Source organism: Geotrypetes seraphini, chromosome 12 (assembly GCF_902459505.1).
Source record: "Geotrypetes seraphini chromosome 12, aGeoSer1.1, whole genome shotgun sequence".
Lineage (NCBI taxonomy): Eukaryota > Metazoa > Chordata > Amphibia > Gymnophiona > Dermophiidae > Geotrypetes > Geotrypetes seraphini.
This window is the reverse complement of record NC_047095.1, coordinates 22458210-22480580: the sequence shown is the minus strand read 5'-3', so window position 1 is coordinate 22480580 and position 22371 is coordinate 22458210. Positions and strand designations below refer to the sequence as shown.

Here is a 22371-nt window from a genome sequence, read left to right as displayed (position 1 = left end):
CGAACAGGCGAGACTCAGACAGGGAAGGCCCCGACGTTGGCAGCCTATCTTGATCGCCTGAGGCTGGGAGGAACATTCAGACAGGGAAGGCCCCGACGTTGGCAGCCTATCTTGATCGCCTGAGGCTGGGAGGAACATTAATCAACAGGAACCGCAGTCGGCAGGAAATTTAACTGCCGACTTGATCTCGCCGGTCCTGCGCGGACCGGCAGAAATTTTCTGCGGACCAGCGGTTGAAGAACTGTGTGTTAAGTAAGGGCATGTAAACAGTACCCGGCGTATAAGACGACCCCCGACTTTGGGGCGGATTTTAAGGTACTGAAAAGTCGTCTTATACGCCGGCAAATACGGTATATATATATATATATTTTTTTTTAATAAATCTTTATTCATTTTTAAAACTCACAATATGTGTAACATAAAATACAATCATTTTATACTTTAACATCACTTAATATATCATCAAATTCTAACTTGCATCAAATATCCCCCGTCCCTCATACCCAACAATTATTCATAAGCATAAGAAATCATAAAATATTCCCACCCACCCCCACCCCACCCTGGATTACTTACTTTAAATTCTGGAGTTAATATTCAGCAGGACTTAGGGAGGATAAGTCCCATTGACTAGGTCATATCTGGATTTTCAGCAGCACTTATCCGAATGTTGCTGCTGAATATCTGGGCACATCACTGTAGCACAATTTGATTAGTGCTAGGATGGTCTAGCCATTGACTAGGTCATATCTGGATTTTCAGCAGCACTTATCCGAATGTTGCTGCTGAATATCTGGGCACATCACTGTAGCACAATTTGATTAGTGCTAGGGTGGTCTAGGGGTAGAGTTGGGGCCAATGCTTAAGTTATTCAGACACTTCCAAAGACCTGGATATTCATTGCCAGTACCTGAATAAAGCTGGCACCGAATATCTGGTTCTAATTCAGCCTTCACTAGCTGCTATTTAAAAAATAAAAATAAATCCCACTGCTCATCAAAGGCTAAATATTGACAGATCTTTATATTTTTCATTTTATTTAATTCCTGTGAATGTATTTGTATTAGTCTCTGACTTCTACCACCATAAATGTAAATAAGGCCCTTTTTTTACTAAGTTGAGGTTTCAACCGTGGCCTGGGACACTAACTACTCCGACACTCATAGGAATTCTATGAGTGTTGGAGCATTTAGTGCTCTGGGCCACGGTAGAAACCTCTTACCATGGCTTAGTAAAAGAGGAGGAGGAGGGTTAAATTAGGATGCAGCAGTGCTTGCTCAGAACAGAACCTGCTCCAAATATCACTTTGATGCATGTAAAATGTTAATTTAATATGTACAAGTCAGGAGTATATTCAGGATTTTTAAAATGGTAATGGGCATTATGAGAGACGTATGCCTATTTCAAAGAAAATAGATTTAACAGTGAAATCCAAAGATAAAGTAAGAATTGAAGTGGTATTTTGAGGAGTCTTAATAGGTATTATAGTATTGCTACTACAGCTAGAAATAGGGCGTTGACTGGGACAGTATACCCTGAAACATTATATCAGTAATTTTTCTTTTGAGAGCTTTCTACTTGTTGATCATGAAGTAAAATTGATTGTATCTCTCTTAGCAGGATTTCTAACCAGCATAGATTTTTTTTTTTAATACCAATTTTTATATGAGAAACGAGGGATGAAATGAGCTAAAGGAGAGCTGGTGGATTGTTAGGGGTCTTGTATAAAGAAACTTATCTTAAAGGTAGCTAGAAGTGATTAGCTCAGAAATGAATGTATTTGCTCACTTATGTTTATGATCAGGTCAGACAATTGGATTCTGCATTGGGGATATGCAAAGAAGAACTTATGTTATATCTCCAACAACTGGAAGACAACAGGAAGATATTTGATAAGCAGTTCGCTAAAAAGGCTGAAGAGGTAAAGCAATTTCTTACAGCACTTCATAGATATCTTAAAAATAAAAAATTGTATTGAGTTAGAGGTCCTGTGCTTTTCTCCATCTGGCACTTGGTTACCCTTGTAATATTGAATTGGACTTTTTTTCATGAAGGTAAAACGGAAACTGGAAGAATTGCAGTATTTCCTCTTTGATCAATAAAAAGACAAGGTTATATTTTTAAGAAAGGAGAGAGTGGGAAGACTTACACATTATGGGGGTAATTTTATAAGTCATTTATACAAGTAAAACTACTATATTACAGGGAGTCCAGATATATATAACAAATCACAGGATACAAAACAATATAAATGACTTAAAATATGTTTAAATAATATAGTATGAAGTGCTCAGATTCTCAACCTTAAAATGCTTTAAAGTTCAAAAGCATAGGTTGTCGTTGGGACCATCTTAGCATTACCGTGGTCCCATACCACCAAGTCTTTAAAATATAATGTATTTCAGAATTTAAGCATTTCAATAAGCTAAATCTATAGCCACCACTTTATCTCAATTGGCTTGGCGGTAGATCAATTATCAGCAGAGCGGTAGTCAAAGGGCTTTGACTGAGTGCATGTTATTATGAGAATGTGAGAATGTCAGTGGAACAGACAACAGGTTGTTAGTCCCTCGTGGAAACGAAGCTAATTTGAGGTATGAGATTAGATAATAATTTAAAAGTGAGCTTTAGTTTGCATTTATTTTTATTTTTACATTTAGGTTGTAACCTTCAACAGTGCATGAGTGTGTTTGAGATTTTTGTTTGTTATATTTATAGCATCCCCTCCTGATGAAGCTTTTGATAGCAAAACTTGGGGCTTGGGTCCAGCTTGAAGAGATCAGCTTCAGCAGTTAGAATTTGATTGGACACCAGCACAGGCATTGGATTTGCCGTTAATTGATCTACCGACTTAATTTCCCTATCAAAAGCTTCATCAGGAGGGGACGCTAAAAATATAACAAACAAACAATCTCAGACACACTCATGCACTGGTGAAGGTTATAACGTAAATGTAAAAATAAAAGTAAATGCAATCTAAAGCTCACTTTTAAACTATTATCTAATCTCTGAGAAGCTGCTGCTTAGCTCCTCTAAGGGTTCCCTCTAAGGCAGTGGTCTCAAACTCAAATCCTTTGTGGGGCCACATTATGGATTTGTAGGTACTTGGAGGGCCACAGAAAAAATAGTTAATGTCTTATTAAAGAAATGACAATTTTGCATGAGGTAAAACTCTTTATAGTTCCATGGTCTGACATCTCTTTCTTTCCTTTCTCTCCCTCCCTCCTTCCTTCCTTCCTTTTCCCTGGTCTGGCATCTGTCTCCTTCCTTCCCCCCATGCCCTGGCATATCCCCCTCCCCCTCCATGATCTGGTATCTCCTTTTCTTTCCCTCCCTCCCATGGACTTGGCATCTCTTGTTCCTCTCCTCTCCCTTGTCTTCCTTCTCCTTCCTTTCCTCTCTTTCCCCAATTGGGTGCAGCAGCAGCAGCAACAGCAGCAGCATCATTTCCCTTCCCCCTTTCCTATGCAGCAGAAGCATTTCTCTTCCCCCTTCCCTCCCCTTCCCTTTCCCTGTGCAGCAGCAGCAGCATTTCTCTTCCCCCTTTCTTGTGCAGCAGAAGCATTTCTCTTTCCCCTCCCCTTCCTTTCCCTTCCTTGTGGAGCAGCAGCATGTCTGGCCAGCTCCCTTACTTAGTCGATCATTCCGTTCAAAGCTCCTCGCGTGATCCACACCTGTGTCAGAAGCCTTGTCTCTGATGTCGTGATGTCAGAGAGGCTTCCAACGCAGGTGTGGATAGCATGAGGAGCCACTACCCGTGGCTTTGAATGGAACGATCGACTGCAGCAAGAGAGCCGCCAGACATGCTACTGCTCCACAAGGAAGGGAAGGGGGAAGAGAAATGCTGGTGTGGATGGTGCGAGGAGCCACCGCCGGCCACAGCTTTGACTGGAACAATTGACTGCAGCAAGGGAGCAGTTGATCATCACATCCAGACTGCGAGCCGCAAAATAGCACCTGGAGGGCCGCATGTGGCCCACAGGCCATGAGTTTGAGACTGCTGCTCTAAGGGGAAATGACCAAACTAACACTCAGTGTGTAGCCAAAATGAATCATTCGGTTTATCAGTAAAAAATCATAAATGAAACAGTCAGCATTATATGTACAATAAAGGTAAATTAGTAAATCAGAGCAATAAGTTTAACTAAACAATGGAGAGAGATACAAACAGATTGCCAGCAGTTCTGTATGTATGTTAAAGTCTCTCTATACACCTCTCTCACACCTGTCACAAAAATTGGGTTATATATACAAGTTTCTTAGTTCTGCAAGACCTGGCTTTGTCCATGTATGCCCCTATAGGAGCAAATCTGCTGTCTATCTAACTTTCCCCTACTTCACACCTCCATTCTTTCCTGGGGGGCCCTGGACAGGCTTAGCTTCTGGAACTTTCTGCTTCTCAAATCTTCTTTCCTTCACACGGGTACATTCAGTACATCAGCTAGCCCCCACTTTTTGGGGGTGCCTGGCATAGCATGACATTTCTTATCAGTTCTTAGGTTCCCAGATGGAGTGTCCTACTGACTTGCATTTCCTTTCAGCACTGTTTTTGTTCTTCACAGCAAGAAATCTATGCACTAATATGGGTCACACATTAGCATTTTGAGCATCTGAATTGAAACCAGTCTATACAAGCCCGTGACTTCAGCAACTCCAGCAAAATGCAGGAAAAGAGGTCTCCCATAGAAAAAAAGGTCTCCTATAGTCTCATGTTATCTCAGTCCCCTCTTGGCGGCCTGAAGAACATGAGAACTGAGGGCTGCAACACAAAGGGTGGCAAGGAGAAGAAGAAAAGCGTGGAGAAAGGGGTAAACTACCCAACAGCCTTGCTAAGCAAAACATGGGTACACTTCAGAGCCAGAGGAGCAGAGCACACAACTTGTAATACAGTATAACAAAAAATCACAGTGCAAATGCAGATTCACAATACATAACACGCATATAACTCAGAACTTTGATTCATTATACACAGCATGAAAACTGGGACATCACAGTCTCAGTAGTATTCCGTAGCATCTCATAGAAAAAGGAAGGGTGAATAAAGCAAAAATCACAAGCACAGCATTCAATTGTCATTGCCAATTATAGAGCAGCTGAGATTAGAGAATGACACGGGGACCATTTACCACGGTAAACCGTGGGTCACCGCAGTAAATCCGCAGGAACAGAGACATTTGCAACTGGTTTACCGCAGGAATGGGGACAAGACATTTTACCGCCCCGCGGAAATGGGGACAGGACCTTTTACCGCCCCGTGGAAGCGGTGAAAAGCGTTACTCCTGTGGAAAAAAAATTGCGCCTATGTCAGACTCTGCATCTTCTCCCCAGCTCCTCTTGCGCCTATTTTACCTTCAGGAGCCAGCCATGCCATGATGAAGACAGAAGGAACCTAAAACCAAAGCCTGAGACCAATGTGATTTGAAGAATAAAATTACCAGACAACAAAAAAAAAAAAAATTATAAATTTATTTTATATTTTATATTTTGTGATTAGAATATTTCAGATTTGAAATATGTATCCTTTTTTTAAAAAATATTCTTTATTCATTTTTAAAATTTCAATTGTGCACAAAAGATGATGCATTTACATAAATTAATATCATTACAGCACAATATACATAATAGAATAAAGACAAAACTTATTTTTATCCCACCCATTTTCAATTTACAAACATCTCATATGTATCCTGCTAGAACTGGTATTAGACATAACTGGGGACCACAAAGTCCAGGCTGTGCTTCTTTAGCTTCCAGCTGGCTTAGGGCTCTCTCTCTGACCAGGGGGCAGTTGCCCTAGTTGCACTCCCCTAACATTATTCTTGCCATGTATGACTAAAGTATTCTCTTAGCTTGATTTTTCTATGTAGCATTCTGTAGTAATTTGGTTTGTTCAGTTTTCACAATAGTGAAGGGGATATTTGTGAAAGGGAGGGGAGATGGGTTTTGTTGAACCTTGCTCTGTTTTATTTGTTTTTATAAAATGACACTTGTCAGAGGAGAAGCTTCCGCCCACACACACGTGGCTGCAGGGTGGCACAGGCAGGCTTCTCCGACATCAGTTTCTTTTCTAAAGCGCTGCAAAGGTAAGGAGGAGGGAGGGAAGGGGCCATGCACATGCAATCGGTGACCATGCGCCTTCCCTCAATTTTCTTTACACCGCAAAGGTAAGGGGGAGGGAGGGAGATTCTTGGGCCGCTGAAGGGTGGTGAGGTGGCGAGAGGGAAGGGTGGATGCTGCGGGAACGGGGTGATGAAGGGGACAGCGGGGATGGGGCGGTGAAGGGGAGGTGGGTTCGGGGATGGGGCGGTGAAGGGGACGGTGGTCCAGTGACGGGGACAGATTTTTTCCCCGTGTCATTCTCTAATTGAGATTCAATAATAATATGAGAATCAGACCATAGGAAGATAAAAAAGCAATAAATATATACAGGACATATTTGGCATGTTGTTTTTTTCAGGTTGTAGTACAAAAGGCAATTTATCAAAATAAAATTAAAGCATTAAAAGAAACTAATGACTTGGCAGTAATTAAGAAAAACAAGAGCACTGCCAAACCTGACAGGTCCATAATCTATTCTAGACATCACAGTATAGAATATATAACAGGATAACTTAAAAAAAATATACAGATAAAACAATTAGTTCTTCACAGAAATAATGTCATGAGCCGAAAATATAAAGTCCAGCAAAATTGTCAGAACAGATGTAAACAAAACTTGAGAAGGAGAGTGTCCAAGAAAATAAAAGCACATGATGCAGCATTTCATGTCTATTAGTCTCTTTAAACCGGTGAGGTGCACACTTGGAATGAAACTGAGTCAGCACATACGGGGAGGGATACATCGGCTTGAAAGGAGTCCAGGTATCATCCAGCAGCTGAATCCCAGTGAGGTGATCCAAAGAAGAGAGAGAGAGACCATGTTGCGTGTACCTAGTGTGGCAACATGTGACAATAATAATGCATTTACTTGGTATAGGTTCGGCAAGCGAGAGACAATATTCAGATACACAATGTACTTAATAGGACATCCAAAAATATATGTTTTTGTGTGTTGCACACAACTATTAAGGCATTCAAGAGAGACAATAAATATGTACTAAGTGTATTGCACAAAACAAAAGTATGTCAGAAATGTGTGATTTGATCATATCCAGTGAGCACCATGGAATAAACACTGTATAAAAACCTTTTCTTAATAAGATAACCCCTAACTAAGCAGCGCTCAGGCCATGAAAACAATTACTAAAAAGATAGTGTGCAATTTGGATAAGAAAAAATAGGGATAAAAAACTCCAGAAATGGCCAATATTATGTCTTCTGGGGTATCCCACAAACCAAACAGACAGACAGACAACACAGAGAGCACCAGTAGGCCTAAAACTCTCTTTCATCTGTCAAGGATTCCGGGCTGAACTTAAATCTGCAAATAAACACACTGTTATACAAAAAGAAGAAGAAAAACAACATCATAGCACTAAACATACTTGTGTGCACACATGAGCAAAGTATATTTACATATAACACATGGCACAATCACATAATCAGAAAAGGCATAATCAAATGGTCTGGGATAGTCTTGAACTTCTGAAAGAGAAAACAAAAAACTTAGTTAATTGGCTCCATTGCCCTGCCTATTTAATTCATAGGGCATTCCATTATTCTCAGGCTCAGTTACACAGTCATAAGAGACAATGCAAACAGGGACATAAACTTCTAGGCTGTGCTCCAATCTGCAAAAATAAGCAGATCTTACTAGTTAAAGCAAAATACGGTGTACAGTGTTAGGTATTGAGGTATTATGAAGTATTGCCATGTTAAAGCTAAGAGGAAAAAAAAAACATTTTAAATTCTAAATTTCAAGGTCAGTTCAAGGTTACTTAGAGCACAACTTTATTTATATTTTCTTTTTTTTTTCCTATTCTTCAACAAAATATTCTTTGTGCCAAAACTGGTCCAGGATAGCTATGTATATATTCCAACTGACTGCTAAGAAACAGAAGAAACATTTTAAATCAACATCATAAGGAAACACATATTCAATGTAAAGAAAAAAATGAAGTGATTGGAGAAATGCCCCCTGCCAGACACAGGTGATAAATCAGCCGCTGACAATCTGCATCTCCCAGACCTGTAAAAGAAACTTGTAGAGTGTTCCGTAAAACCAAAAATGCTACAGCAATGCTACACTACAGCAATGCTAATGCAGACCCACTGGCCTTAACAGATTAAATTACACTTTCTTCCAGAGCAAAAAAATCAGTGTTGAATTATATTACTTTTGCTATATAAGGTTCCTACCCCAAAGAACTTACTTTAAAAAACCCAAATTAGAACTTTGCTCACTTCTGCCTATTCCAACTAAAATATCCCTTGTAATAAGGACATAATACATTCACACACCTTCTTCAAAACATGTGACACAAGCCCTGTTTATCAACATGTATATATACCTCTCTTTATAGGTGTGCTACCAAAAGTACATCTTCCCATATCTTTTCCTTACAATAAAAATCCACTTTACTTAACTTCAAACTCTTTTTGATTTCCATGCTACTACGTGCACTAACCTGTCCTCAGATTTCGATAACCTTCCCGCATTCTGGCATTAACAAATCTACATCAGCTACAAAGCAAGCATGAGTCTGCTACATTTCCTAGTTTTCCAAACCAAATTATTTTCTTTCTCCCTTGTTAATTTCTTTCTATGACCAATATCTCTTTCTCTTTATCTTGTCTTGTTTCCCAAGTTCCTTCTTTTACCAAGTTTATTAAAAATTTGATTAAATGCCTATCAAATCCTAAGCTTTTCCAACAATAAAAATAAGGGTGAAGGCAAATTAAAACAACAAAGATTAAAATTTTTAAAAAAGTAGACAAACACAGAAAGAAACATATAAAAAATGAGAAGGAGAGATAAGAACTACAATGAGTAAAGGAAATAGAACATAGATGGAAAAAAAAAAGAAAAATAGGGCAAAGGGAGACTGATAAAATAAAAAGAGAATTTTAATAGTCAAATACATCTGTAAATAGGAAGCTTTTTAAAACTCCTTTGGATTAATCTAAACTTTGCTAAACCTCAAGATTAGGGGAGATAATTCAGTCTAAGCATAGCTGTCCAAAGCCTGTAACCAATTCACAACTAATTTGCATATTTTTAGGCAAAAAGAATTGCAACCCCTATAACTATCCCTATCATACAATAAATTAAGAACAATGTTCCTGGCATATGTATGCTTTTCCTGCTACATCAAAATCTACTCTAAATAAAATTGTACACCACGGTGCACAGTATTGCTTTAAACTGATTCTATAAGGTCCCACAAAGCTATATAGTGAAATTTGAATGTTTCCTAGTACCAGAAAATATCCTAAAATTATTTATTCACGTGGAGGGGCATAATTAAAAGAAACGTCTAAGTCCGTTTTGGGCCTAAGTTGCCCGGTCGGACACAGGAAAAGGTCCATTTTTGAAAAATTTTTTTTTCCTGAAAATCGTCCAACTGTAAGTCCTGCCTTCAGTGGTGTACCTAGCATTTTTTGACACCCCCCTCATCTATATGAAAAATATGATTTTTAGTAACAATCCACATATCGCACAATAACAATGCACCTAGGAAAAGGCAACATCTTAAACACTGCAGTGAGCACTAGAACACCAACACATACATTATAAAACTAAACAAGCCAGATCCTGCACAGTCAATTGATCCTGTACAGTCGATGCTATCAGAAAGCCATGTCCCTTTCATACACACAGACAGATACACCCTCGCCCAATATGGAATAATCACAAACTAAAAATAGAAATATGTAGACAAAAGTTAAACTGAACCGCCAAGAAACCAGACTCTGCATACAATGCAACACCACAAAAACAGTGACACATGTCCTCTAATACTGTGTAAAATATAAAGGCAGTAGATGTAAATTTGAAAAAACTGATACATAACAATCATCAATTTACAAATTAATAAATAAAAATAAAACAAATAATGAGAAATAAGAAAATACCATTTTATTGGACTAATCTATTTTTCAGTTAGGTTTCAGAGGCCAAATCTTTCTTCAGGACAGTACAGTATACTGCTGTTATGGTATCCTGTCCTGACCTGAGGAAAGGGGTTTAGTCCAAAAAATTGCCTTATTTCCATTTCCTATTTATAAACTTTTATCAATACAGTTACAATACTACTTGATTCTAAGTAAAGCAACAAAAAAATATTTCTACCTTTTGTCGTTTCTGCTTTAATAATCTTCTCTTTGCTCTTTTCTTTCTATACAGCGTTTGTCCTCTCTCCCTTCCATGCAATATCTGCCCTCTCTTTGCCCCTTCCACCCAGCTTCTGCCCTCTCTCTCTACCCTTTCCATATACTGCCCACACTTTCTGCCCCTTCCATCTACTGTCCACCCTCTCTATCTTCCATATGGCATCTTCCCTCTTTCTATGTCCCTTCAATAAACTGTATATCCTGTGTCCCTTCTCTCCTTTGCACATGATTAATTTCAGCTTCACCCCCTCTCCATTTTTCTGTTTCCATCCCCTCCCCTATGCTTTGGCATCTCTATCTTTCTCTTCTCCTTTCCTTCCTTCCTTCCCACTCCACACCATGGTCTGGTATCTCTATCTCCTTCCCTCCCCCCATGCCATCTCTTCCTCCCCCTCCATGGGCTGGTATCTCCTTTCCTTTTTTCCTTCCCCTCCCTCCCATGGACTTGGCATCTCTGGTTCCTCTTCCTTGTCTTCCTTCTCCCTCCTTCCCTTTCTCTTCTCAGTTGGGTGCTGCTGCAGCAGCAGCATTTCTCTCCTCCTTGCCTGTGCAGCATTTATCCACCCCCCTGGCCTGTACAGCATTTCTCCACCCCCACCCCCGCCTGTGCAGCATTTCTTTCCCTCTGTTGTCTGTGCAGCATTTCAACCCCCCTTCCCTGTGCAGCAACAACATTTGTACACCCCCCCTTCCCTGTGCAGCAGCAACAGCATTTCTCTTCCCTGCCCAGCATTTCTGGCTGGTTCCCCTGCTCAAAGCCGCAGCATCTACATCCGCGGCTGCGTTGGAAGCCTTCTCTCTGACGTCGTTCTCTCCCACGGCTTTGAGCAGGGGAGCCGGCCAGAAGTTGAACAACTGCTGGAGTGAGCACCCGCGGACACCCTTGTTTACTGCCGCTGCTGCTGGTTAAGGAAAGCAGCAGCGGCAGAATAGAGAGGGTGGCAGGCTGTGCATCCCCTTGGGGCGTGCACCCGGTGCGGACCGCCCCCCCCCCCCCCCCTTGGTACACCACTGGCTGCTGGCTGATCGTCCAGACTGCTAAGTCGTCCATCTTTATAACCCATTTTCGTCCAAAAATTCGTCCAAGTCACAAACGCCTAGTAAAAGACCTTTTGGGCGTGGGAGGGGCCAGAAAAGTGATGGACTGGACACCCAGACATGGCACCAGAGTAGTGGGGTACCTTACAGGGCACTGCTGTGAACTTCACAAAAAGGATCCTACATAAATATCTCACTACAGCTCCCTGGGGGTGTTTTGGGGGTCATGGTGAGCCCCCCAAAACACCCCCAGAATCTACTAGATCCACCTATCTACCACCCCAATAGCCCTAATGGCTGCAGGAGCCACTTATATGGCAGTACAAAAGGGTTAGGGTTTTTTTGGGGGGGTGCACATTTTTCACCATGAATGCAGTGATTAGAGTGGTTTATGGGCCTGGGTCCTCCTCTCCGTGGTTCACTAACCCATCCCCCAAGACCACTTAAGCCAGCTCTGTGCAGCTCTACTAGGCTTTCCTATGCCAGGCTGCCAGGTGCTGATGTTCTGGAGGAAGATATGTAAAGTTGTTATTACGATTTTTATAGGGGTGAGGGGGGTCATTGATCACTTGGGTAGTGTGTGTGGGCCTTTACTTTGTGTCTACAGTGCTTATCTGGTCACTTTGGATACCTTCTTGTGACTTAGACTTGGTTTTAGATGGCCTAAGTTACAATGTCCAGGTTCTGTCTTGGCAGTGTTGTAAAACTTTCGGTTATACATGCAGTACGACTAAGTCTAGGATGGCCCATGTCCTACCCAATCCTACCCTCGATACTCCTCCTGACACGCCCCTGGTCGTTCAGCAGCACTGTGAAGGTCTAGATTGTTTTTAAATATGTCTAAAATCCAGTTAGACTATCGGCACTTGGACGACCTGTCTCACTGATCGTCTAAGTGCCAATTTAGGCCAGTTTTTAGACGTATTTCCGTTTCGATTCTGAGCCCCCTATTGTTTATGTAAATCAGAAAAGCAGTTCTTGGCTCCTATAACAACAGTTCTATAAGTTATCATACAGGTCAAAGATAAGGGTTGGGTTTTTTTTTCCTATTCAAACTCATTTAACATTGATTCTCCATAATTACCCATGTGACCTTCAGGGAGGTATTAGCGGTATACAAATAAAGATTGCATTGTATTGTATTGTCTGCAAGCTTGCTGTAATTAGCAGGGCTGAGTTGTTAGATCTCATGATTAAAAGCTGCACCGTGTATTCATGTATTCCATACCCCTCTACATCGCTCCCCACTAGCCGCCACTTCCTTGAATCCTAAGATATATACCTACATGAGTCAGTGATCTATCCCTATTCAAACCCCCTTGTCCTAAAATATCATATTTCCTTGTTTAAAAAATCATAATGCTCATAGTAACATCATTACCACAGGATCTGTTCTCCTGTGTGGTAAACCCCAATTTTACACTAAAATTTCTCTAGTTCACTGGGACACTGGACCAATGCCAGACAAAACCCCCATATGGTTTTTTTTTTCTTCCCTCTCGTGAGAAGAAGAGGGACGTCCAGAAATGCTTGCCATAAGGGTAGAGGGAAAACAAAAAATCCCCTACATCAAACAGTATACATACCTCAGTTGGAATAAAAGAACACTGCCCCCATGCAGCTAAAGACATAGGAATATAAAATTGATGAGAGAAGAACTTGCAAATTCCTGACATGAGATGAGCATTGTGCCACGGCATCAAAGCAGCTTTTTCTAATAATTCCCTGTTCTTGGACAATAACCTCTGGAAGCTTCACCATACGGTTCTGCAACTATTCCAGCCTTGGCTGCAGAACTTACAAATAAATCCATTCCCCTCTGCTAAGTCATCTCTCTGGACACTCCCCTATAAGCTCAGTTTGTTTCTGCAGCCTTGCTGCGAATTTCTAGCTTCATGATTTTATTTCTCAATTCCTAGTCTTTTATTTTGTTCTGTTCTGCGGGTATTACCCAAGTGCTGTGGATTCACTCTGGGGGAGTGATCCTTCAGTGGGAGATCGTAGACTTTTCCTTAAAGATCGTCTGCTACTAGGGGTGCCCTGTTAGCAGAACCTGCAGTAAGCCCTCCTGACAGCTTGCAGATCAGATCGGGTCTCCAGATCGGGAGCCATCTCACCCCGGGTTCGTCTGCTGAGGGGTAGAGTGCAGACTGCTGCGGTCCTGTGGAGGTTCGCCGGGATTGGGACCAGACCGCATATCTTCCCTAAATCCCCTGAGGGGTCCTGGTGGTTGTGATCTGAGGTGGTAGGGAACGTGAGGCGGTCAGAAGACCTAAAAATCCAGTTTTATAAGCTCCTGAGGTACTGATCTCCCTTGCTTGAACTGTGTATTGCTGGCTGCCATTGAAATGCATTGCAGCACATGTCTCTGAGGTGTCTGTGTGCCTCTGAGTTTGGCGATTTGGGGGGGGGTACTGAAATTGGGATTTTGGGTGGTTTCCCTGCATGCCCTGGTCCCCCCACCTGTAAAATGTAAAATCGCTTTTTTTTCCAGGCCATTTTCAGGCAAAATTGGCACCCGCAGTGGTTTTCGAAAGTGTATTTCTTGGACTTAGAATCTTCATTATTGCTCCAAACTTCACATATGGCCTCAGGACAGGATGGCATGGATTTATGCTGTAAATGCAGCAGATGGCTAATGGATTCGCAACCATGTATCAAGTGCGCTGCCACCCATGGTGGGTGTGAACTGTGTGTGGGTCTCGCAATCCCCCCTCCGGAGAGGCTCTACCTTCCTCTGATTCCACCGGAGACACGATTTCAGCATCCGGGACACCTGATTTGGGCACGAAAAACACGAAACACAAGCGCAGTTCTGGGGAAAAGTCTCATAAATCTTTTAAGCATTCCAATTCTGAGTTCCGCAGAGCGGCTCTTGCCGCTGGTGATTTTTTCCGCCAGAATTTGTGGATCTGATGCATCAGGCTTTTATGAGAAAAAGAGCTATGCCTGTTTCTCCCCCTCAGACTCCTGTGCAGCAGTCTGCTCCACCTTTGGATTCCAGCATGTCTATTTGTTTCTTTGCTATGGCACCTGCCATTGCTTCTGTTTCTGTGCTTTTGCTGTAGCAAGTTTTCTTGGCAGACTCCACAGACATGGCAAACTTAGTGGAGCTCGGGGATACTCAGAACAGTGGGTTCTGGGATCTGGGGGATGACCAGGCAGTGCGCAGGCTCTTGAAGTCTAGCCACCTGCCCAACCTTATTTCGGAGTTGCTGTGAACACTGAAACCTGATTCAGGCCAAGCGATGCAGGCAGAATGTTCAATCATGAGCTCTAAGCCCCCGCTATCAACTGCATTTCTGGACAATGCGGATTTGGCGGAAATGCTCTTGGAGGTCTGGGAGTCCCTGGAGGGTCCCCTGAAATGTGCTAGGGCCATAGCAAAGTTATATCCCATGGCATCGGAGTTCACCAAGCGCTTAGTCCCGTTGAATGTGGATTCGGCTGTGGCTCAGGTCACTAAGCATACCTCTTTACCCTCAGATGGAGGGGTTGTCCTGAAAGATGTTACGGACAGAAGAATGGATTTTGTTCTCAAGCGTCTTTTTGATTCTGCAGTGGTGGGAGTGCTAGCTGCAATGGCTACTTCCTTTGTGGCCCGGGCATGTCACACCAAGCTCTGCTAGGATCCCAAGGAGGTTGTCCTTCATGACCTTGACTTCCTGGTTTCCGGGGTGAATTATATGGTAGATGCATTCTATGACATCTTGAAAGTTTTTGCTAAGCTGGGAGCTTATTCTATATCCGCCCGGCGAATGCTATGGATTCGCTAGTGGTTGGGTGATTCCTCATATAAGGCTGAGCAGGTTACCTTTTAAAGGTTCACTTTTATTTTGCCAGGGTCTGGATGACCTTATGACCAGTGTTCAGAAACATAAGCCTAAGGTGCTCCCTGGTTCTAAGCCTCACTCTGCCAGGGGTACGGCACAGACAAATTTTCATCCCTACCGGTGCACTTTGCAGTTTGCTGGGTCCCTGGTGACAGGACAGTGATATACTTTATTATGCCAAAGAAAGATTCCAAAGATTGCAGGCCTATTCTGGACCATTGTGGCAGCGGTGGTACCAGGGTAGTTTTTGGCTTCCTTGGATCTCACGGAGGCATACCTCTACATCCTGAGTTTTCCGGACCACAGGAGGTTCCTGAGATTTCACATTCTAGGGAGGCACTTCCAATTTGTGGCACTGCCCTTTAGGCTGGGTTCAGCGCCCAGATCTTTCACCAAAGTCATGGTGGTGGTTGTTGCCCATCTGTGCTCCCTGGGGGTGCTAGTTCATCCGTACCTAGATGATTTGCTGAACAGAGCTCCCTCGCTGGAGGAATGCCGCAAGGCAGTTCTCCAGGTAGTGCAATTACTGGAAAGTCTCAGCTGGGTGATCAATCTCAAGAAGAGTCATCTCGAGTCGACACAGGACTGGGAGTCCAGTTCCACATGGGCAGGAGCCGGGTGTTCCTGCCAGAACCCAGTAAGCTCAAGCTTCGGAGTGCCATTCGGGATATGTTAGCAGTTTCAGCCTCGATGGCCTGGCAGTATCTGCAGGTCTTGGGTCTCATGATTGTGATCACAGATGTGATTCTGTGGGCAAGAGCTCGCCTCCATCTTCTCCAATTGTCCCTTCTGACTCAGTGGAATTCTCAGCGGGATGCACTGGGAGTGAAGTTACCTTGGATGGCACCGGCGTGCAGCAGTATGCTGTGGTGGTTGAACCTGGTTACTTTGAACAGAGGCCTCCCTCTGCAAGTCTTGGACTGGGTGATCCTGACAATGGATGCGAGTCTCTCTGGTTGGGGAGCAGTTTGTGGGTCTGTGCCAGTTCAGGGCCAGTGGTCTGCGCTGAAGAGCAGATGGTGATCAATCGACTGGAGTTGCACGTAATCCATCTGGCACTGCTGAGATTTCGAGGGTGTCTCCACTAAAAGGCTGTTCGTGTGTTCATGGACAATGCGACAGCTGTTGCCTATGTCAACTGTCAGGGAGGCACAAGGAGTCCCTTGCTGAGCCTGGAGGCTCGGATGCTCTTTATCTGGGTGGAGAAGTATCTGATGGCCTTGTCCGCGTCTCATGTGGACACATGAGGACACATGCAGGCAGACTTCCTAAGTCATCAGATTCTGGACCCGGGAGAATGGTCCCTGTCCAGGCTAGCGTTCAAAGCCATAGTTCGCCAGTGGGATCGTCCCACCTTTGATCTGAAGGTGTCCTCAGGGAACCAGAAGGTGGACAGATTCTTCAGCTGCTGACAAGAGGTCGGCAGTGAAAGGCTTGGCGCTCTAGTTCAACCTTGGCCCAAAGGGGAACTTCTGTATGTCTTTCTCCGTAGCCTATGATAGGGCACGTTTTGTGCCGGGTGGCATCTCACTTGGTCCGATAATCCTAGTGGCCCCAGACTGGCCCAGATGTCCTTGGTATGCAGACCTGGTGTGGTTGAGCTTGGAGAGGGGTCTTCATATTTCTTGCCATTGGAGGTTGCTCACCCAGGGCTTGATAGCCTTTCAAGATCCGGACCGCTTTGGTCTTACGGCCTGGCGCTTGAACGCATGACCTTGAAGGCTGGGGGCTACTCTTCTGCAGTCATCGCCATGCTTCTTCAAAGCAAGAGGAAGTCGATGGTTTCAGCCTATGCGAAAGCTTGGAGGTGCTTTCAGGCCTGGTGTGACGGAGTTCAAGTAGACCTCTTGGCCCCGTCAGTGGCACATGTTGTGGACTTCCTGCAGGCTGGCCTCAGGAAAAGTCTGGCAGTTTCTTCTCTCTGTGTCCAGATTGTGGGCCTGTCGTGTTTGGGTCCCTCTTCTCTCAGGGGTTCTCTGGCATCTCACCCGGAAGTTGTTCGCTTCTTGTGGGGGGGAGGGGGAGCAGGGAGGCTGAGGCCTCCCTTTGAGACTGCCTTGTCCTACGTGAAATCTGAATCTGGTTCTCCACTCGCTGGCTCGTCCACCTTATGAACCCCTGTATGGGATTTCTCTGAAAGATCTTACCATCAAGACCTTTTCCTCGTTGTGGTGACTTCTGCCCGGAGAGTATCAGAGCTTCAGGCTCTGTCATGCAGAGATCCTTTTCTACACATCATGGAGTCTGTGGTTATTTTGAGAACCGTGCCTTCTTTTCTTCCAAAAGTGGTTTCCACTTTCCACGTCAACCAGGTAGTTTAGCTTCCTGCCTTTGTTCAGTCAGGCTCCATGTCCAAGGACCATGTTTTGCGGTCTCTGGATGTACGGCGTCTCCTTTTGAGATACCTGGAGGCCACAAATGACTTTCGTCTTTCAGACCATCTGTTTGTTTTGACAGGCCCCGCGCGTCGGGGTCAGCCTGCTGCCAAGGCTACCATCTCTCGATGGATCTGAGCTGCTTATGTGTCAGTGGGGAAGAAGCCTCCCCTTGGGGTGAAGGCTTACTCTACTAGAGGAATGGCTTCCTCATGGGCTTAATCCCATGCGGTCTCATCTGATGAGATTTGTAGGGTGGCCACTTGGGCCTCTCTTCATACCTTTACCAAGTTTTACTGACTTGATGTGGCGGACAAGTATGATGCAGCTTTTGGGGCTTAAGTCTTGGCGGCAGGCGCATCGGGTCCCCACTGATGTGTTGGGACTGCTTTGATACGTCCCTATGGTGAAGCTTCCAGAGGTTATTATCCGAGAAAGAAAGATTAGGTTACTCACCTCTGTTAATCTTTTTTTCTTGTAAATAGCCTCTGGAAGCTTCACACCCGCCCTTCTATTCTGTCCTATTCGCAGGTCACCTGCCAGTAACTGGTAAGCTGGATTTCTATCTTTGACAAGCCTCACTAAGAATCCCATGTGTGTTCTTTTATGCAAGGTTAAGGGGTTAGAGTGGTCCCGTGGTAGTGCCCCTTCTGATCTTCAGGCTGTGTCTCCTTTTGCAGAAGGTTACTCAGTTTTGCAGTTTCTAAATGTTCAAATATCTTGTTATGCTAAATTTTGCCTTTTTGGCATTCGTTCATTATGTGTTTGGTTATCATGAGCAAAATTGACTTATAGCGGGGAGTCCCCGCACCCCCCTCTCTTTTCTTGTGTTTCCTGTTTGTACTAGATCCTCCTGGCTTTGCTACCTACTGAGCTTAGAGGGGAGTGTCCATAGAGATGACCTAGCCGAGGGGGATGGATTTATTTGTAAGTTCTGCAGCCAAGGCTGGAATAGATGCAGAACTCTATGGTGAAGCTTCCAGAGGCTATTTACAAGAAAAAAGATTAACAGAGGTGAGTAACCTAATCTTTCTTTCCTTTCTGCTAAACACAACACACTCACACAACAACAAAAAAAGACAATCTCCTTTCAGATATGCAAAATGGGTCCTAAGCACTGGTCAAATTATTCAATTAAATCAATAGGATCCTCAGGATTTCATTTCATTTCATTTTTTTTTTTTTTTTTTTTTACTTTCTGACCAGTATTCATTCCACTGCTCTCCCCCTCCCCTTGGGCTCAAGAGGAGAATCTGTTCAGCTCCTCCCATCTCTGTTTAAGGCACTATCTTGAATCACAAAGAAATTCTGTCTCCTATTTCCCTGTGTAACTTAGAATGCGTGCCTTTTATTCACTACTAACTATGCCGGCTCGTTTTCTCTCATCCTCTGTATGCTTGGGAAAGAGTTTCACCCCTCCTCTTTCCCAACAGGAGGCATTTTCTGGCTTCCTTCCTGAATAGTGCTGCTTGCTATTCACCTACAAATTTAGAATTTAACATACCCAATTGTCCTCCACACTAAACTTTGGCCTGAAGGTCATTGGAAGTTTGATAGTCTCAATAAACAAAAAGTTTCCCTTAGTCTGCAAGTTTTCCCTCTCTCTCTGTGTCACTGACACACTAGTAAGGTGCTCACAGAAAAAACTCAATCCAGATCTTGACTAAACCCTATTCTTTCCCCTAGTATATATATACAAATGTATAATGGCTCGAAAATAATACAAACACGCGTCCCTCCCTAGACTCATAGGGGAGGGGAGTCACAAACACACACTTAAAACAGCTGTCCCTATACAGTCTACTTACATTAATCCGTATAGTCCTTACATGGCATTTACCTTTGTGTAGGGGCTCCTTTCATCCCGGAATGTGAGTGGCGCTCACAACGCAGACTACTCCCTCAGGTGAGAATCACTGGAAAACAAAATCTTATTATTTGCACTTGCAAAATATCATGCAGCGATCACCACTGAGAAGCTACTGCTTAGCTCCTCTATGGGTTCCCTCTAAGGCAGAGGTGTCCAATCTGGGCCGCATGCAGCCCCGTGAAGTATTTTGTGTGGCCTCGGTCAAGGCAATGCAGTGTTTTCCTCTGCTGCCCCCTGGTGTTTACCGTCTTGCCGGCTGCCTCCTCTGTTTTGCTGCAGCTTTTGAGCATATTTGCAGCCCCAGAAACATTTTTTTTCGACCAATGCGGCCCAGGGAAGCAAAAAGATTGGACACCCCTTCTCTAAGGGAAATGACCAAACCAACGTTCAGTGTGTAGCCAAAACGAATCACTTGGTTTATTAGTAAAAATTCATAAATTAAACAGCATTATATGTATATAAAAAAGGTAAATTAGTAAATCAGAGCAATAAGTATAGCTAAATAATGGAGAGAGATACAAACAAATTGCCAGCAGTTCTGTATGTATGTTAAAGTCTCTCTCTGCTATCCCTTCTAAAATTATAAATATGTGTGAGATCTGTTTTTTGATTAAGGGAAAAGACTAAGCGCTTGCAGCTTGTCTGAAATTAGAACTTGACTTGCAGACTAGCTGTTTGTGAGCTATCACCAGTCAAAACCCCTTATTTTTTATCTTTAATTTATTAATAATTTTTTAAAAATTTTTATTTTTTTATTTTTTTGTGTGCATTAAATTTTTTGTTTCAACTGCTACTTGATTTTCAACACATTGCTTAAATAAATCAATTCAATAAATTGTTATAATAAAGGGAACCTCAACCACAGAGAATTAATACTTAGCTTGGATATTGTGCTGTTCAAGCTGGGAAGGTGCTCAACGGAGCGTCCCCATTTCACTCTTTAATTTTTGAAGAGCTTCATCAGGAGATAGGTGCCCTTATATTCTCCAGCTGTATAGTTTATCATTGCTTCCTTTGGTAGAAATTCTGGTCTAAACAGACTGCGGCATAATTCAAGCATAATTCAAACTCTCTGATCACACCTTTCACAAAAATTGGGTTATATACACAAGTTTCTTAGTTCTGTAAGACCCTCCTCTGGCTCTGACCATGTACGTGAGAACTGATGGCAGCCATTCAGGGAGCGGTGCTGGACTAGGCAGGAAGCGAAAAACTCGCACTTCTGCCTTATGCACCGCTCTGCAGCTATCCAGCGAGGGAGGGGAGACCGCACTAGACCACCGGCATTTATAAAAAGGTACCGGGGGGGAGGTGTTTTTAAAATAAAATCTTCTCAATAACCGGTCATATCAGTCACATTTTAGTGAAGGCCTTAAATACAACTGATAATATGAAATATAAATAAAATAACAAAAACAAATGTAAGAAGAAGAAAAGAAAAATAAACGGGGAGTACTGTATTTTTCACTCCATAAGATGCACCCACTTTTCCACCCACGTTTTTGGGGGAAAAAGTGCATCTTATGGAGTGAAAAATACAGTACTCCCCATTTATTTTTCTTTTCTTCTTCTTACATTTGTTTTTGTTGTTTTATTTATATTTCATATTACCAGTTGTATTTAAGGCCTTCACTAAAATGTGACTGATTTGACCGGTTATTGAGAAGATTTTATTTATATTTCATTTCTTTTAAATTTTCCTATGTTCTGATTCTCTTCCTGCTCAAACTCATGCTGCTCCTTGTGACCCTGGGCAAGTCACTTAATCCCCCCGGTACATTAGATAGATTGTGAGCCCACCGGGACAGATAGGGAAAAATGCTTGAGTACACGAATAAACTCATGTAAACCGTTCTGAGCTCTCCTGGGAGAACAGTATAGAAAATTTAATAAATAAATAAATAATTTCTTTCCAGGCACCTTAGCATAGACTGTGATCCCTATCTGGGACAGATAGGGAGATTATCAGCCTCTTTTACAAAGCCGCACGGCAACATCCCTGAAGCCCTTTAAATCTCTATGGGCTTCGGGGCCATAAGCGCAGTCGCTAGCGCGGCTTTGTAAAAGAGGCCGAATGTATGCCATCCTACCACATGGTTTAACCATGTTCAATGTTAATAATTTCTCCTTGTTGCATTCTTTTGTACAGCGCCTTGAACCAAAGGATTATGCGTGGTATATAAATGAACAATTATGTTATGTTATCACGCACACATGAGCAAATTGACAGGGTGGATACCTTTATTAGAGAAGACATATGGATAACAGTGTCTCAGTTGGCTGCAGATTTGGATATCAGCTATGGATCTGCATTTGCCATAATGCATGATGACTTGGGATCCAGGAAAGTCTGTTCACAATGGGTTCCCAAATAGCTTATTGATCTGCACAAGCAACAGCATGTGGAGGTTGCGACCCTGTTTCTGAGACGGTATGAAGAAGATCCGAGTATTTTGGAGAGAATTGTCACTGGCAACGAGACATGGGTACATCACTGTGACCCGGAGAGCAAAAGATAAAGTATGATGAAATAAAGGAAGCAGTGCTCACCTGGTTTCGGGAGCAGCCGAAAAACTTCTTCGCTGCAGGAATGCAGAAGCTAGTTGCATGATACAACAAATGTGTTGTCTTGCTTAGGGACTGTGTGGAAAAGTGATATGTTCAGTTGCTCACAGTTACTTCTATTAAAGCCGTTAAATGTATTTTGCCTTTACTTTTTGATTTACCCTCATATACATCAAAGCTGGAAAATGGTGGTCTAGCTGTTTAAATCGGTAGAAAAGCAGCCTTTCAAAACGATTTTCTTGGAGTGCACATTGGCTTCTAAGTTTTATTTGGATTTGATATATTGTATTTCATCAAATTATCAATGTGGTTTGCAATTATCTAAATAAGAATAAAAAAGGAAAAGTAGAAAACTAAATAATAGTTGAGTAGGAGACAGCTGCAGGAAGAAGTATTAGGGAAAGTGAAACTACAGTAT

At 42.8% G+C, this 22371-nt stretch overlaps 1 protein-coding gene across 2 annotated transcripts in view; it reads left to right on the top strand.

Annotated features, from left to right (window-relative positions):
• CCDC18 (coiled-coil domain containing 18) overlaps window positions 1-22371 on the top strand; it is a 282822-nt gene that overhangs the window by 143711 nt on the left and 116740 nt on the right. For both annotated transcript variants that reach the window (XM_033915992.1, XM_033915991.1), the window contains one exon: window positions 1805-1921. In XM_033915992.1, coding sequence (XP_033771883.1) covers window positions 1805-1921 — 117 coding nt within the window. The remainder of the gene's footprint in view (window positions 1-1804; window positions 1922-22371) is intronic.